The sequence below is a fragment of the Vulpes vulpes genome, chromosome 1 (genome assembly GCF_048418805.1).
Source record: "Vulpes vulpes isolate BD-2025 chromosome 1, VulVul3, whole genome shotgun sequence".
Taxonomy (NCBI): Eukaryota; Metazoa; Chordata; class Mammalia; order Carnivora; family Canidae; genus Vulpes; species Vulpes vulpes.
This window is the reverse complement of record NC_132780.1, coordinates 25,289,725-25,307,502: the sequence shown is the minus strand read 5'-3', so window position 1 is coordinate 25,307,502 and position 17,778 is coordinate 25,289,725. Positions and strand designations below refer to the sequence as shown.

The following is a 17,778-nucleotide window of genomic DNA, read 5'->3' as shown; positions in this document are numbered from 1 at the left end:
CCTGGCTTCCAGCTCTAACTTCTGCCAGCTGCGGGCGATCTTCCTCCAACAGCTTAACTCAGCCCCCCGCCATCCCTGATTCCCAAGTGGCTTCCCAGGTTTTAGGACTTGGGGATTTGGGTCTAAGCAGATCTCCGCTCCTTTCCCCAGAACCCAGCACTCCAATTATGGCAGAACACTCTCTCCTTCACATCTTTGCCCGAGTGGTCGGTCCTGGCTCTCCCCGGAATGCTTCAGCCTCTGGGGACTTTATCGGTAGTCACTTCTGAGCCCCTTGGTTCCACCGAACTGGTCATTTTCTCCTTTTCCATTCATTTGGTTGTTTTTATTGGATCGTGCAAATATGTTTGATTCCCAAGAATGAATTTTCTTGCCTGCAGACAGTGAGTCTGGTTTAGCTCTCCACCCTTCAGTGCCTAGCAAGCGAGGCGCCAAGCAAGCCTGACCATTCTCTTCTCTGCCCTCTTGTTCTAGGTCTGGAATGAGGTTTCAAGGACCAAAGAACTGTGGAGGTGAGTGAAGGAAAAGCCAAACATGGTCAGGAGAGTGTTCCACAACGGTGAGGGGTGTCCTGGATAAGTGTTCTGAGCACTGCATTTCTGGCTTTGACGAGTACACAAGAAAGGACCATCCAAGCACCTAGCAGCAGGAAACCACCTCCCCCAGTCACGAGGCCTGTGATACTCTTTTTTAAATGGTATGTGGAAATGTAAGAGTTTTCTTAAATCACATGGGAGATTGACATACAGCGGGAGTACCAGACTCGGGCAGAAATATATAGCAAATGAACACAGTTGGCTGACAGAAGGCAAGTCTATACACTGCTTTTATTTGAACTCATCTTTGGTGTAACAACATAGCTGTATAAGCACAAACGATATTAGAATAAAATAAAACAAGGGGCACTTGGGTGGCTTAGTCAGTGAAGTGTCTGCTTTTGGCTCAGGTTATGATTGTGGGATCCAGCCCCACGTCAGGTGCCCTGCTCAGTGGGAAGTCTGCTGTTCCCTCTCCTACTGCCTCTCCAACCCCTCAATCGTGCTCTTGCTTGCGTGCTCACTCACTCTCAAATCTTTTTAAAAAATCAAAAATTAAATTTGAAGATAAAAAATATTTTAATCATTAATTTATTACATTTTCTTACTCATTTTTCCTTTGGCACATGACTGCCTTTGTCCCAAGAAAGGAGTGTCAGATTGTCAGATTGTTTATCTGTTGCTAAATATAAGACAGACTGTAGTCTTGATTGTTAACTGGGAACTGTATTTCGTTTTAGCCACTATAGCTGTTCCTACATGAAGGGGCCTACATGGAGGGAATCCTTGCTTGATGGGTTTTGTTTTCAGAATAACTGTGCATTGAGATATTTGGGAATTCTTGCCACATTTAGTGTTGTGTCTTACAGCGTCTGTTGCTTTTCATTCACTTGTTATTGCTAATGAATGTTAGCTAGAAAAATTATACTAATTCCTTTAGTTTTGAGAACTTTTGTTGGGCTTCAGTCTTCATCACTACAGTTTGGAGAATGTACTCTAGATAGAACATTCAGTTTTGGAAATTAATTTCTCTATGGAGTGGACAAGATTATGTCTCTTCAAATATGATTCTTAATGATTTTGTGTCATAGGAAATAAATGAATTGACTCATTGATTGGTGTGGGCATTTGTGGAAGACCTAGTGGAGCAGTATTCACACGTTGAAATAAGATGCCAGCCCCAACCCTGGGGTTTGTTCTCATCTTTGCTGCTAAGCTAGGAGAGGAATTTCTTTTTGGCAGGAGTAAGTTCAAAACATACTTTCAGCAGCTCACCACCTACCCTCCACCCATATGTCCTGTTACTATGTTGTGTTTCTGGTGTCTCAGGTAGATGGTTTGGCTTCTGTGAGCCAGGTCACAAATGGGTTTCAGTTTATTACTATTTCATACCGTTTGGTGCTAAAATTTTTAGCATGAAGTCATTCCTCAGCATTGTGTCCTTGAACTGTGTTTTTATAAAAACACTGGGTTTATGTTTCTGGAGCTGGGACAACAGCATTTCAGGAACATTGTCTTTTGTGGTCACGTGCATATATCATTTCTTTTTTTTCTTTTTTAAGATTTTATTTATTCATGAGATACACTGAGAGAGACAGAGACACAGGGAGAGGGAGAATCAGGCTCTCTGCAGGGAGCCTAATGTGGGACTCGATCCCAGGACACAGGATCATGACCTGACCCAAAGGCAGATGCTCAACCACTGAGCTACCCAGGCAGCCCTCATGTATCATTTCTGAGGCTGTGTCTATGATGTCCACCAGGCCCCTAAGTTCTCTAGACCCACTAGAAATTCTTATGGAGACAGCAAATGAGTGTAGTTAACTGGTCATATGTTTTTAATGTGTGCTGTATAATTTTAACTAAGAATGCTGCAAGTTCCTTTTTTTTTAATGCCTTATAACCTTTTAAATTCTGCTTTTTTCTTAAACACACTGAACATTAGCTTTTGATTAGAAGTAAAATCACAAAACAAATACTTGCTTTTGTTTAAAGTACATACATAATTTCTGTTGTATACAACAGATCATTTTGTTATTGCTATCTGAAAAGTTTTGGTATCAGTATTTTTTTCACTTGATATGTTGAAAATCAGAGGCATATCACATATTTTATTCATATTAATACTTCAGGCTTTTTGATGGTCTGCCTTTGTTTTGTTTTGTTTTGTTTTGTTTTGTTTTGTTTTGTTTTTAAATCCAATGTGGGGCTTGAAGTCATGACCTTGAGATCCAGACCTGAACTGAGATCAAGAGTCAACCATTTGACCAACTGTCTTTCCTTTTTTTTTTTTTTTTTTTTTTGCCAAATCATTTGTTTTTTTTTTTATTTCTTCTAAATAATGGTCATGGTTCCTACTTAAGGTTTGATGTGTATATAATAGCCATAAATACATAGAAATAGACTTTACTTCCGCAAAGAACTGTGCCTTCTTCCCTTTTTCTTAAGCCACTTTATCTTCTTGGTTTAGCTTTTGTTTTCACACTCTTTAGATTGAGATACAGGTACAAGAAATTTCCTTTGTTTCAACTCAAAATCAATGACATAAGGAGTGGTGATATGAGGTAATTGACAGTCTCAACGTTGAGAAGATAAAAAGAGATGGTGAAGTTGAGAGCTTGTTTTTATCTTAAGGGGACAGGTTTATGCAGCTCCAGACTAATTTTATCAGGTGGGAATTTAGGTTCAGTATAGCCAAGCCACCTGCCTTTTCCTGATTTTTATGTGAAAACTTAGGATTTTTTAAGTGTGGCTGCTAGTCCATGTGGGCTAATCCTCTGCAACCCAAACTAAATAATCCAGGGGCGTCCGTCCGTTGTGCCCAGAGGCTGCCAGTATACTATACTACTCTACTACTGGAGTTCCAGCAAGCACAGTAAAACCTTCATCCAGCATGGGCACTGGATTCTTCTTAGTGTGTTAGAAGGTCCCTAGTGCTAGCACAGGGCCAGGCAGGAGGTGCTCAGTGAGTGGAGAAGCTATGATGACTGTGTGTTGAACTTGTTGCGGCTATGGGCTATGAGCCATGTATTTCCCACCTAACCCCTTTTGTGTTCTCTGTGAGATAGGAGTGCTTGGCTAGAGCCACACGATGCCACATTAGCTCTGGGGACTATCATGCTGGAAGCCTCTGCCCATGAAGCCTCCCCCCCCAAGCCCTCTCCCAGCCAGAAGTCCACTCTCTCTGCTCATTTCCCATATCACACGTTGCCCCTTCTGAAATGTCATGCTTCTCCCATGAACTTTTGTTTTGCTTATCCTCCTAACTCCTGGCTCAGAGTGCCCTATGGCAAGAGCCATGTCTCACTCACTTTGGTGACCACAGAGTTGATGGAGATTCTGTAGTTTTCTACAGTGTGGGTACCATTTTTATTCTTAAAAACCTGATGAGAGAGGTGCTATCATAGAATTGACAGTAGTCACATGGAAGCTCAGAATGCAGGCTCTTGGAAAATTGTGGATTTGAAATTTTCTCCTCTTATAAAAGCAGTGAGAAAACTGACACAAATTGTCAAAATCAACTTTTTCAGAACTGGAAATGAGCGAGAAACTTGTAGTAGTCTAGGAAGTGTTCAAGAAAAGAAAATTGGAAGCTTAGAACAGCAAGTTTTCTTGAACCCTTCCAGTTCTGTGTTAGCCTTGAATATATCAACAGCTCACACAGTGAAACCAGAATACTGGCAGTCACTAGAGGGGGAAGAAATGAGATTGGATTTTCATTCCCAGAAAATTGTCATTATTTAACCTGTCTGGTATTTCTTGGAAGACTTCATGAGCAAACTGTTTTTATTTGGTCTGACTTGGAGTTCATTCATTGTGGAAAGCCTTTACTTTGGGACTTTTGTCAGAACAATAACAGACAGTTGATTACCTTTGTGGCTGTCAGAGCTGATGGACAGCAGTTGAGAAAATAGTAGGCTAACCAAAAAGCTTAAAAGGGAAAGCTGAGAAGGTGATGTCTTGGGGCGTGGGCTTTGAAAAGCCCTGATACTGTCCTAGGAATCTGAAAGCCAAGGCACGTGTAACAGGGGTGTGCACAAATTCAGAGAAGACCTAAGAATGCTGTAAACTCGTGTGTTTGGCTAACCCTGAGATTCTGTGTACATAGGAAGTGAAGGCTAGTGTAACTGCCTTGCTGAGTGTTGAATGCATGCCTTTGGTGCACATAGCCCTTTGGTGATGACCAGAAGATTTAGTAGTTCTGGGCATTTGGGAAATCCCTATCCAATCATTAGCTCTAATTTAAGCAGAGATTTCAGAGGCCGTATATAACAAAGAATGTAGGCTTTTCAGAATTTTCCACTAAACAAAAAATAACAACAGTAAACCGACTGAAACAACAAACCTAGGGGGTTCAGATTTCCAGAGCTCCACATTATTTAAAATGTTCAGTTTTCAACAGAAGTTATGAGTTGTGCAAAGAAATAAGAAAAGTGCACAGGAAATAAAGCAAACAACAGAAGCTGTCTCTAAGAAAGCCCAGGCATTGGAACTACTAGATGAAGACTTAAAATCAGCTATTTTTATTATGTTCAAAGAACTAAAGGGAAGTAGGACAATGTCTTTATCCAATAGACAATATTAGTAGAAGGCAATTTTAAAATAACTAGGAATTATAGAGTAGAAAATTATACTATCAAAAACATAGGCAGGATTTGAGCCCAGAAGATAGAATCACTGACTTTGAAGATAAGTCAATAGAGATTATCCAGTCTGAAGAATACAATGAATATGAAGAACAAAGAATCCCAGTGCCTAAGAGACCTGTGGGGCACCATCAAGCACACTAACATTGCATAACAGGAGGCCCAGAATGAGAGGGGAAAGGGAGAAGGAATAAAGTATTTAAAGAAATAAGGGCTGGAGACTTCCCAGATTTGATGAAAGAGGTTAATTTACATGTGCAAGAGCTCCATGAACTGCAAGTAGGATAAATTCAAAGAGTTACACATCACCAGGATCTTAGTGCAGTAAGCAGCACATCAGTTTCACAAAGAGTTCCACACCAGGACACATTGTAGGGTTTAGTGGGTAGAGCATGTAACTCTTGATCTTGAGGTCCTGAGCTCAAGCCCCACATTGAGTGTAGAGATTACTTTAAAATCATAAACAATGTGAAAGGACACATTGTAATCAAACTTGATATCTGAAGACACAGAACCTTGACAGCAGCAAAGGAGAAGCAATTCATCATGAGGAACCTTCCATGAGATTAACAGTTGATTTCTCATTTAAAAACATGGAACCCAGAAGGTAGTGGGATGACATTGGAAATGTTAAAAGATTGTTACTTAGAATTGAATATCTAGAAAAACGAAGGAAAACATGACCTTTTAAAATGAGTAAAAGCTAAAAAAATAAAAAATAAAAAAAATAAAAAAATAAAATGAGCAAAAGCTGAGATGGTTTGTGTCTATACTTCCTCTACAAGAAATGAAGGGAATCTTTCAGATTGAAATGAAAGGACATTAGGCAGTTAGTTGAATCTACATGAAGAAATAAGGAACACTGGTGAAGTAATTCTATAGGCATATATAAAAGGCAATCTAAGTGTATTTCTTATTTGTTAGTCTGTTTTTCTGCTTTATGACTTAAAAGACAATTGTATAAAACAATGACTGTAAATCTCTGTTGATGCACATATAATATATAAAACTTCATTTGTAGATATAGCCATGCAATTGGAGAGGGGCAGGAAATGGTGCTACATAGGAGCAAAATTTTTGGATACTGTTGAAATTAGGCTGATAATTAATTAAAACTAGGTTAATCCCCAAGGTAACCCTTAAGAACTCAAGAAATATGGTAGAAGAAATGACATTAGAAGGTATTTAATGCAAAAGAAGGCAGTAACAGAAAAATAGAGGGGAAATGCATATAAGTAGTAAGTTAACATATAAATCAATGCTTTATCATTAGTTGTGTGAAATGTATTAGGTGTACACTCCAATAAAAAGGCAGAGATTGGCAGCCCCGGTGGCTCAGCGGTTTAGTGCCGCCTTCGGCCTGGGGTGTGATCCTGGAGACCCAGGATCGAGTCCCATGTCGGGTTCCCTGCATGGAGTCTGCTTCTCCCTCTGTCTGTGTCTCTGCCTCTCTCTCTCTCTCATGAATAAATAAATAAAATCTTAAAAAAAAAAAAAAAGGCAGAGATTGCCAGAAGGGATAAACAATATCCAACTTTATACTGTCTACAAGAGAAATACTTTAGATTCAAAGACTTACATAAGTTAAAAGAATGGAAACAGGTATGCCATACAAACAGTAAGCAAAGGAAAGTTGGAACAGCAACACTAATGCCAGACAAAGTAGACTGTAAGAAAGAATTACTAGAAACAAGGCTATTTTATGATGATAAGTCAATCCACGAAGAAGATCTAAAAATTATAAATGCATATGTACATAATAACAGTAGCAAAATACACGAAGGGCTGACAGAACTGAGGGAAAAATAGTTCAACAATAAGAGTTGGAGACTTCAAGAAATATACTCTTGAATTACAATTGCGTGACCAAAGCTTATTGCCTTTGGCCTTGAGTCAGTTGTTAAAGCCACTGTGTACAAGGGGATCAGGATCTACTTCATGAAGGTATCAGAAAACTGGCTGGATGCACAAGAAATGCTGATGCCTGATGGTGGCGAACATTTGTTCAGTGTCATCTCATCATTATCCCCATTTAACAGTGGAGGCAGGTGAGGGTTCTGTAGGCAGAGTGAGTTGTCGAAGCTACTAGATAGTAAAGGCAGGAGTCAGAGCTAGACCTGTAAACATCCTAGTACCTTCTTCTAACACCTGCCCTGTCCTACCTGGGATCATGCATCTGTTTTCCAGGCAACTGTGTCTGAGACGCTGGTCATCATATAAAGCCCCTCAGATGACCTTGGGCACACAAACATGGAAAGAGTACTATCTCTGCCGATCTGAGCTGGAGTTCCGAATGGAATCTGGGCGGCCAGAGAAGGACTTCATCTGCAAAGCCATTGCTGGGCACGATGGTATGGTGGGCAATGTTGTCCTGTGTGCTTTCCTACTGCTCACTTGCCCTGGTCGAGTGTCCTGGGATTTGGTGTTTAGCCAATGAGTGGGTAGGTGCTGCTTGATGAGTACATGCCCTGCTGGGTTCTGTATTCCTGCTGTGTCTCTTGGTGCTCGAGGTAATCTTGTGAAAAAGGAATTGTTATATTTATTTCAGGGTAGAAGAAACAGAAAGCAAGAGAGTAGGGAGCCGATTGTGGCTGGTGGGAGGGGCAGTCCTGGGTGTGAAGCCCTATGTCCACTACTGCCCCTAAGGAGCACCTGTGTGCTCTCCAGAGAGAAAGGAAGGATGTCCTGTCTGCCCTTCCCCAGTCTGCATATCCACATCCCAGGTATATCTGTGTGTGTTCACGACCAGTCTGTTTTCTTCCAGGAGGTATAGATGAACTAGCCTACATCTCAACCAATGAGTGCCGGTTTGACGGGCAGGAGAAGTCAGTGGTGTGTACCGTGTCCTCGGACAGCACTGTGCGTGCCTGGGATGTGCAGGAGGTGAGCCAGGGGTGGGACCAAGGTGCAACGCACTGGATCTCAGTGAGGTCCATCCCCTTTGCTAGCTCATTCATCCCCTGTGGGCACCTTCTAGGTGGTGGGATCCCCATGGTATAGACGAGAACTCTGAGCTACAAGAGGCAGATCATACATGGAACTCGGGTCTGATTGCAGATGGAGCCTGATGTGCACTTGACTCTGTGCTGCCTGCCCAGGGAGGTGGACATTTGTGGCAGGTGGCAGCACCTGCTCCCAGTCCTGTGGTGTCCACTTTGGAGCTAGTGCCCAATCGGGTGGTTTTGCCCAAATGGTTGCCTCTTTTAGTTACCCCCTGTGCCTATTAAGTGTTGAGATTTTGATAACTCAGTTGGTATTTTACAGTTGGTTGTCACTTAGAGTTCAAAACCTTTGCAGTCCATTTTCTCATTTGGTACTCACAGCAGCTGAGCAAAGGATGCATTATTAGCCTCCTGATTTTACAGATGATCAGTCTAAGATGGAGAGGGAAGTGTCTCTGAGTCTTGAACCATGCAGTTCCCTGTAAATTCAGGGGTTCTGCACACATAGAACCCAACCTCCTAGAAAGGATTTTTTCAGAAAACTACCTTGTGATTTTGAAAGCCGTGGACAAGCGAAGGTACCCCTGGGTCCTTGCTACTTAAGTGAGGAGCCTGCTTATGTCCTTGTGAGCCAGGCCTGCTGGAAGTGCTCAGTTCGTGCACAGAGAGCCAATGGGGCTGCCTGGATTTCCCTGGCTCCTTTGAACAGGGCACCCTGGCTCCCAGCAAACAGACTTAGACCTGAGCTGCATCCCTGCATTCCCGATGACCTGTTAAGAGTCTGGGAGGGAGTTGGCATGTGCTGCATTTGGTGATGCAGGGACACCTGAAAGGCCACAGGTGGTGACAAGTCTTGAGAGTCCTAGCTGGGCTCCCACCTGGGTCGTGAGGGGCCCAGGAGTTGGGGCTGGGATGGGGCTTGGGATGGGGAGAGGGGTGCCACGTGGGAGCACTTCAGGGACAGTGCTTACACCTGCTCACTTACCGTTTGTTTTGCTTTTGAATCATGAAAGTAAAGCAGCGTTGATGGTTTTGAAAAGTAGGACAGAAGATATTTCATGAGTGCACACACTCCCCTGCCTGCTCTCCTCAGCAGCCCTACCCAGGGAAGACCCCACTTTAAGTCCTGTCTGATTTCACTTTCCCTGGGGCCAGCCCTTAGGCCAAGAGACTGATCCTCCATGCACGTACTTGAGGGTGTGTTGGTTGTCTGCCCACTTCACAGAAATGTCTTTATCTCCAGGAGCCCATTCATATCCACTCTGCTCTCTCGTTTAAAGGGTACAGAGTTTGCGTCATTTTTCTCTGCTCCATGGTCAAGTTTTCGGTTGTTGTTGATGGTTTCCTCCTCTTGTGCTTGGTCTTTCCTCCTACCAGGCAGTATTGGAGGGTCATTTCACGGGAAGGCCCTGTAGTTGCTGGTGAGGGAGGCTACCGACCTCCCCGCAGCCTCTCTGAAGGACTGGCCTCGGCTGCGGACTGCTGTCCATGCAGGCTCAAGGTGTGGGTTTGGCAGGGGACGGCCTGGTGGCTGGGTGGCCAGGAGTTTCCCAGATGACCAGGTCACAACTTGGACCAGGAGAGCACTTGGGTACAGGCTCAGTGGATGTTTTCCGTCAAGGGCCCCATGGTCCTGCTGCACCTACTCGGCTCTGCTGGCGCTGTGCAGGAGCCAAAAGCCGTGTCCCAACAGAGCCGGTGATGCTCGCTGACACGTGATGTGCACACATTTTCATGGCTTGTGAGATAGTCTTTGGATTTATTTATTATTTATTTTTATTTTTATTTTTTCTTTGGATTTATTTAAACGAAAATACAGATATGGGCAGTGGGCTGGGTTTGGCTGATAGCTGTAGTTTGCTGAACATTACTTCAGCGTGGTTTGTTTTTCCAGCAAGGGCTTCTTTTCAGAGTCCAGAGCCGTCTGCACATACTCTTCACCAGCAGATCTGTAGAAGAAAACCCCCCTCCTCCTCCCTTCTCCACACAGAGCAGTCTTCCTGTCCCCAAATAATTCTCTGTTGTTGGTAGTATTATAATTGTGTAAGTGCTTATCACACTGAGTCATGAGGCAAACTGACATTTGACTTTTCCTGAGGTTAATAAAGGTTAATAAATAAATCCTTTTTTAAAAAAAGATTTACTTATTAATTTTAGAGTGTGCATGCGAGTGACCAGGAGGGTTAGAGGGAGAAGGAATCTCAGGCAGATCCTTGCTGAGTGTGAAGCTGGACACAGGGCTTAATCCCATGACCCTGAGATCATGGCCTGAGTCGAAATCAAGAGCCGGAAGCTCAACTGACTGCACCATCCAGGCGCTCCAATAAATACTCCTTTTCAAAAACGTTCTCAGTTTCCACATTCTCACAGTATTTAAGACCATGCTTCTGACTGGTTGTATTGGTTTCTGCTCTTTCTATGCCTTGCCTTACCCACCATCCCTGGAGAGTCCTAGGGTTTGAGTTTATTTCTGGCATCAGGGTCCTTCCTGCAGGCATGTTGCAGGGCAGTCGCTGGTCAATGTATGTCTGTGTGCTGACCCCGACCTGCTTCCACTGTGAAACCAAAAGGGAGTCTCACACCTTCTTTACGAGCACTGGTGAATGTGCCATGCTCCCTGAGACTCCCGGCTGTCCCCCGGTGTCACCGATGCCGAGCTCCTTCCAGTGATGCTCACCTGGCTGCTCAAGCAACAGAAATCAAATAAGGAGGAGACTCATAGAGGAGTCCTGAGGTATCTCAGTTGGGAACAGACACAGATGATGGGAAATGAAGACGTGATAGAAGAAGGGTTATGACGACCCAGGATGGGAAAGGAGGCCCTAGTGGCAGTGGAGGAGACTGGGAAGGGTACGTAGGGGTGGTTCTCTGCTGCCCAGGGCCCACACACACTGGCTCTCCCACCCCTTCCAGTTTTTACGGTCCTGAGAAAGCCCGAGGAGTTACCCAGCTCAGACCTTGGCCGGGATGAACCACAGGAGGGGGCGTCTTTTGAGCAGGGCGGTGCGGACCCGCTATGTGAACCATTCACACCCGAATGCCTGAGTCAGCTAATCTGTGAGCCGGGGCTGCCCTGCTCTGCTTGGAGGTTCTCTGGATGCAGCCGGGATAGCCCCAGCCCCCTGCCCAACCTTCCTCAGTGGGGCCGGGGTAACTGCTGTGTGCATGCTGGGCCCCCTGCCCCCCAGTCCTGGTGGTGCCACTCACACACTCCCAGTTCAGTCACAGCTCTGCCCCGAAGCACCACCTCTATGGCCTGCCATGGACCTACCGCACTGGGGCCTGGGAGGGGAGGGGATGGTGCTGCTTCTGCCTGTGCAGCCCCTGTGGCCCCCACAGAAGTCCTTGTTTTCCTTCTGTTTTGCCCAGGGCACAGAGGTCTGGTCAAGCCCCCTGCAGCCTGCTGCTCTGGTGAACTTGGCGGCCTACCCTCAGCTGCAGCTGGTTGTCACCGTGGACAAGCGGGGCCTGATCAAGACATGGAAAGCAGAGAACGGGAGGGAGTGGGCCTCCTTCTCTCTGCCTACATCCTCGTCCGCGTTGCAGGCCTGTGACCACCCGGAGACCCCCTTTCTGCTGGTGAGTGAGTGGCTCTTGGGATCCTGTGCAGGTCCTGCTGACTCCCAAGAGTCTCCCAGTGTCTCCTAGGACGCTCTGGGGCCCAGACCGCTGTGATAGCCCGTGCTCCATGTGGCAGATCGAGTGATCATTCTGCTCCTTGGTTCCCCATCTCCTCCTGTCCAGCTGCAGAGGGCAGAGACCCCCACCCCCCTCTAGCTCAGCTGCCCACAGAGGCTGCCCCCCTAGCCCCTGTCTCCACTTCTCCCCCAGCTGTCAGTGAGATGCCCATGGATCTTGCTCACATGCCCTGGCTTACCTGTCCCCTGACCTCCTTGCAGCCTATCTTCTCCCTGCGGTTCAGTTCCTTCTCTCCTATACATGCTTACCCCTCTCCCCGTTTCACATTCCAGCTAAGGCCCAACTCAGGAGAAACTGAGGCACATTTGACAAAACCTGAGTGTTTCCCCAGGATTCCAAAAGCCTATTACCAGAATGTCCATTTAGAAGTGACTCTTGGGCACGGGGAGGCTTTGGAGAGATGTGAATATTGAGGTGGCAGGTGCAGGAAGTGGCTCTCAGCTGGAGGCAGTGTCCCCACCTATGGGGTAGGAGGCCTTGGAAGGGGTGGGCATGGTGGCATCGCCGATATCAAAAGGGGCAGATGTGCAGGAACAGCTTCACGTGCACACAGAACCGGCAAAGGAACTGAGCTTGGCAAACACGTAACATCTGATGAAACGGATTTCACGTAAGGCACACTGCAGTTGTTGGAGAAGACTTTAGAGTAAGTGTAAGTGGCATCCCCAGATCAGTTTGAGAATCTGTTACATAGATGAAGAGGCCACTGTGGTTCTCTCTGGGAGTGGTAGGCCATGTGAGTCCCAGTTATTGGTCTGCGAAGGACAGTTAGAAAAGTTAGAATGCATCCATCTCCTGGATAACATCAGAGAACTAGAAAGAACAAGTGTCTAGCCCAAGATTCAGGAGATTTAGCAGAAGTCAGAGGGGAGCCCAACATGGGCTACTTTGCCCTGGAGACACCTACCCCAGGGCAGCTGAGAGGCTTGCAGACCTTTGACCACCAAGGGGATTAGTTGGAGTGCTGGGCCCCTGAGGGCAAAGCCCTGTGCCTCCCCTTACACTGGGTGGGACATTGGGGTACAGCCCAGCACCCCAGCCACCTGGAGCAGTGACTCCTTCCTGGGGAAGGATAATGTACCTGAGTCTGCATGTTATTTCTGATCTGAAATGCAGTGTTCAGCACTCCCAACACTTAGAGCTAAGTCGGCATGTGAGAGATGTGATAGCAGCTAAAGTGGCAGGGTAAATCACAGATGAGGTCAGGAGAGCCACAGGAATTCAGGTACTGCAGTCATTACACGCTGAGACCCCTCTGGTTGCTGTGTTTAGGGAGGTGGATTTCAGCAGAGATCAAAGCTGTGAAAAGTGACGTAACAGCTTTAGTAGAAAAGAACCAAGTAGAAATTCCAGAATAGAAACACTTGAGTACAAAAGCGACTCGGTGGGTGGGTTTCATAGTAGGATGGATAGTGGAAGCACACTGAGATGGGGCAGAGGGGAGCTTGTGGTCCTCTGGCAACATCCCATCTCTTAACTTTGGTGGCGACGTGAGTATTGGCTTTATAATGATGCATTGAGTGTCGTGTTTGTGTTTCATGCACTTTTCTGTATGGTATTTTCTGCATCAATGAGAAAGTTAAGACAGAGGTTACCTGGAATGAAATAGAGATACTGAATGAAGTAAATGGAAGGAGAAGGTAGGAGATATAGACCAGTGCTTCTCAGGCTTTAATGACATGTGAACCACTGGGGATGTTTAAATGCAGATTCCAGTTCGTTGGATCTCTGGGGATGCCTGGATTCTGACCTGTGTGTGTCTGTGAGCGAGCGAGCGAGCAGGCAATTGCATGGGAGAGAGCAGGGAGTGGGGAGAGGGAGAGAGAATCTCAAGCAGACTCCCCACTGAGTGCAGAGCCCAGTACAGGGCTCGATCTCATGACCCTGAGATCATGACCTGAGCTGAAATCTAGAGTTGGACGCTTAACCCACTAAGCTACCCAGGCACCCCCTGAATTCTGACTTTTTAATGAGCATCTTGGTAGTATTGGTATTGCCAGTCTGCAGCCGACATTTTGAGTAGCAAGGCCATAGAGGATCCATGGAAAATTCTAGTACTTGGTATCAGGAGCAGGTGAGGGAGTGAGTAGGTCAAAAGAACATTTGAAGAGATAGTGGCAGATATTTCTCCAAAATAGATTAAGGACATTAATCCATGGAAATCAAGAAGGCCTACAAGCTCCAAGTGGACTAAAAATAAATGTGCACATGGGCCCATTAAAGTGAGCTGAGATTGTCTGAGGACCTAGAAAGCCTAACGGAGCAGCCAGAGGATGTAGATTCCCCTTGGGTCTGACATGCTACCGGCAGCAGTGGGATCTCACAGATCAAGAACAGTATCCGGAAAGAAAGAACTACCAGCCAGGAATTTCGTAATAGAAGGTGTCCCCCAGGAATGAAGGGGGATAAAGGCATCTTGGTTAGAAATGAGGAATTAGCAATGGCCACACCACCACTAGGAGCAGGTGTGGGACTTGAAGCAGAAGGAAGATGAGCAGAACTGGAATCCCAGGGTGGTGGGAGAATGTGATGAGCAGCACTGGTGAGAATGAGATCTGAGGGGATCAACAGTAAAACAGCAGGAACTACGTCTTGTGGGTTTAAAATGACATGTAGAAAAGAAACACAGGACATTAGCATTTATGTTAGAAGATTATGAGGAACTAAATGCCCAAGATTTTGAATTGTCTGTACAGTTCACATGTTGATGGGCCATAATGTCTCTAAGCAAGGCTGCATGCAGCAACCTCTTACACAACTCAAGTGAAGAGCATGTAGCCTTTAAGTCCTAAGATGAACAGGGGTAGGATCAACCCTGACCCCAAGTTTGGCTTGATAATCAAGAATATTGAAGCCACATGAGCTCCAAGGGGGGTGTGTGTGTCACATAACAAGGCTTTCAGGACAGGGGCTTCCAGGAGGTGGGCCTGAACGGCTGGAGACAGCAAGAGGGAGTGACTGGCTTGCTCTTCCTGTGGTTGCGGTAGGGTGGAGGGAGGGCTCCTGGAGGGGCCGGGTTTCTGTGGTTTGAATTCTGCACAAGTGGCCTTTGTCTGCTTACCTGGATGTGGAACAGAGGGTGGGATGTGCAGGCCAAGAAGCTGTCAGCAAACATCAAAGATAGAGTCAGACTCCAGGAAGCTTCCTCTCTGGTGACTACTGTAATTCTGTCTTCAGGCTGATTGGTGACATGTGCACGCTTTATCTTCTTGAACCTGGACTTGTGTATGCCGGCCATGTGCGTGGTGCTCTGGGAGGCTGCATGCTAAGGCTGGCACATGAAGGGAAGTTCTCTAGTATGGCTTGTTCAGGAGCTCACTTTAAGATTTTATTTATTTATTCATGAGAGACAGAGAGAAAGAGGGAGAGACACAGGCAGAGGGAGAAGCAGGCTCCATGCAGGGAGCCCAACGTGAGACTCGATCCCAGGTCTCCAGGATCAGGCCCGGAACTGAAGGTGGCACTAAACCGCCAAGCCACCTGGAGTGCCCCAACTGTTGTGTATTTGAGAAGTGAAGTGAGTGCCTGGTCACTGTCGGTATGTCTGGGTCTCCAAAGGGGATGAAGGTGTCTGATGTGTGCAGAGATGTGTGTGGTTGCCATTTATGCCTTGGGGTTTGTGGGAGGCAAGAGTTCCTGAGGTCTTTGCCTAGAGGGAGAATTGTGGATGAGAAGCTTTGTTTCAGGCCGCGTGGCTGCAGCACTGGCTATGGCCCGTGAGTGTAAATGTGCACCTGTGGCTGGTCCTTAGCTGGGGCTTCCAGAGCTAACCTAAGGTGACTGCCTGAAGCTCGGCCAGTTGTCCTGACTGTTGGGTCCACTCTTTATCAGGGATCTTCCAGGTAGTGGAGGGACCGTGCAGTGTGGTGGCAGCTGTGCTACCTGGACAGTGTGGAAACTCCGTTTCCTGTTTACTCAGAGAGTGGCCTTCTCCAGTGTCCTTGCATGTGGCAGGCAGGGGTCTGAGGACAACAGGAAGCTACTTCCTCCCACAAAAGGAAGACCCAGCACGGCCCATGCCTGCCTCCATCCTGACAATGCCATTTTTTTTTTTATGATAGTCACAGAGAGAGAGAGAGAGAGAGAGAGAGGCAGAGACACAGGCAGAGGGAGAAGCAGGCTCCATGCACCGGGAGCCCGATGTGGGATTCGATCCCGGGTCTCCAGGATCGCGCCCTGGGCCAAAGGCAGGCGCCAAACTGCTGCGCCACCCAGGGATCCCCGACAATGCCATTTTTATTTCAGCAGGGAGGCTTCTTGGCCAGGCACAGCCCGCAAGGTGCCTCTCCACATCCCAAGGCAAAATGCCTACGTGGGAAGTTGGAGACCCAGATGTGGCCGCAGCCTTTACTGGACTGTTGTAGGACAGCAGGCTTTGTCCAGAAGCACTCATTTCCTTGGGGTTGCCCTGTAGGGAGATGGGGCAGGATCATCCCCTGCCAAGATTTGGCTCAGATTTGGAGATTGCTCACCCTGTACGTGCACGGGTAGGGAATGGTAAGGGTGTTCCCCAGTCCCCAAATTCACACCTACTCAGAGCCTCAGAATGTGATCTTATTTGGAAATGGTGTCCGGTTAAGGATCTCATGCAAAATCATTCTGGATTTAGGTTGGGCCCTCTGTCCAATGACTAGTGTCCTAAGAGGAGGAGAGGACACAGAGTATGTCTCTGTCGTGTGATTCCATTTCTGGGAGATGCAGTCCTGACAGAACAAATCTGCAGTGTCAGCAGACCAAGGTCCCTGGGATGGAGGCGGCTGCTGAGACACGGGGACTTCTGGGATGCTGGAGATGTTCCAGAACTGGACTGTGCTTGTGAGATCTAGGAAGGCTGCCTTCCCTTACTTTATAGAATCAAATTTTCTGTCTCCTGGAAAGAAAATGGTATTTTCACTGATGGCAGGTTCAGTTTAAATACACACATGGAGGGATCCCTGGGTGGCGCAGCTGTTTGGCGCCTTCCGTTGGCCCAGGGCGCGATCCTGGAGACCCGGGATCGAATCCCACGTCGGGCTCCCGGTGCATGGAGCCTGCTTCTCCTCCCTCTGCCTGTGTCTCTGCCTCTCTCTCTCTCTGTGACTATCATAAATAAAATAAAATAAAATTCTTTAAAAAAAAAATACACACATGGAGAAATGGACATTTATTTATTTAAGATTTTATTTATTCATGAGAGACATAGAGAAAGAGAGAGGGGCAGAGGCACAGGCAGGGGAAGAAGTAGGCTCTATGCAGGGAGCACAACGTGGGACTCAGTCCCGGATCCCCAGAATCACGCCTAGGCTGAAGGCGGCGCTCAACCGCTGAGCTACCTGGACTGCCCCGGACATGACCTTTGATGCCAAGTCAGTCTTTCCAAGAATAGATCATGTATTTCCGTTGGTTCAAGTTTACTTTTTATGCTCTTCAGTGATTTACATTTTCCCTCAGATACATTTTGCACATTTCTTATTGTTAACTTTATTCCAGAGTATTCTATCATTTGTTGTTATTCCATCAATAGGTGAAAATATTTTCTGTTCCATTGTTTTCTAACTGGGTGGTGTTTATTTAAATGAAAGCTGTTGTTGGTTTTATAAAATTCTTTCATCTTACTCAGTTCTCCTGTTTGCATTTATCTTATAATTGATTCACTTAATTTTTTTAGGTAAACCCTATTATCCATGGGTAGAGATGTTTATTTTTTTCAAGCCTTAGGCATCCCGTTGCTTTCTGTTCTCTGAGTGCTCTGGCTCATACTTCCGGTATGATACTAGTTAATTAGTGGTGGCCTTGCTGGCCATTCCTCCTTGTAGCTGACCATAGGGAATGACCTAGAGCTTCGCTATGGGGGGATGGGTGCTGGTTTCAGGACTGATGTTAATGAAAGAGCCATCAGTGACATTTTACTATGAGTTTTCAAAAATCATGATCAGGTGTAGTATTTTGCAGAAGGCCTTTTCAGTATGCAGATAT

General features: G+C 46.2%; 1 protein-coding gene across 11 annotated transcripts in view; it reads left to right on the top strand.

The window, feature by feature from the left end:
* The window catches only part of LOC112908646 (F-box/WD repeat-containing protein 12-like), a 33,345-nt gene that overhangs the window by 3,704 nt on the left and 11,863 nt on the right, over positions 1 to 17,778 (top strand). For 6 of the 11 annotated variants that reach the window (XM_072760941.1, XM_072760932.1, XM_072760902.1 and 3 more), the window contains exons 2-5: positions 475 to 697; positions 7,370 to 7,533; positions 7,947 to 8,065; positions 11,494 to 11,703. In XM_072760941.1, the coding sequence (XP_072617042.1) occupies positions 7,413 to 7,533; positions 7,947 to 8,065; positions 11,494 to 11,703 (450 nt within the window). In that variant the 5' untranslated portion in view covers positions 475 to 697; positions 7,370 to 7,412. The remainder of the gene's footprint in view (positions 1 to 474; positions 698 to 7,369; positions 7,534 to 7,946; positions 8,066 to 11,493; positions 11,704 to 17,778) is intronic. The other 5 variants (XM_072760877.1, XM_072760912.1, XM_072760883.1 and 2 more) reach the window with 2 other exon arrangements.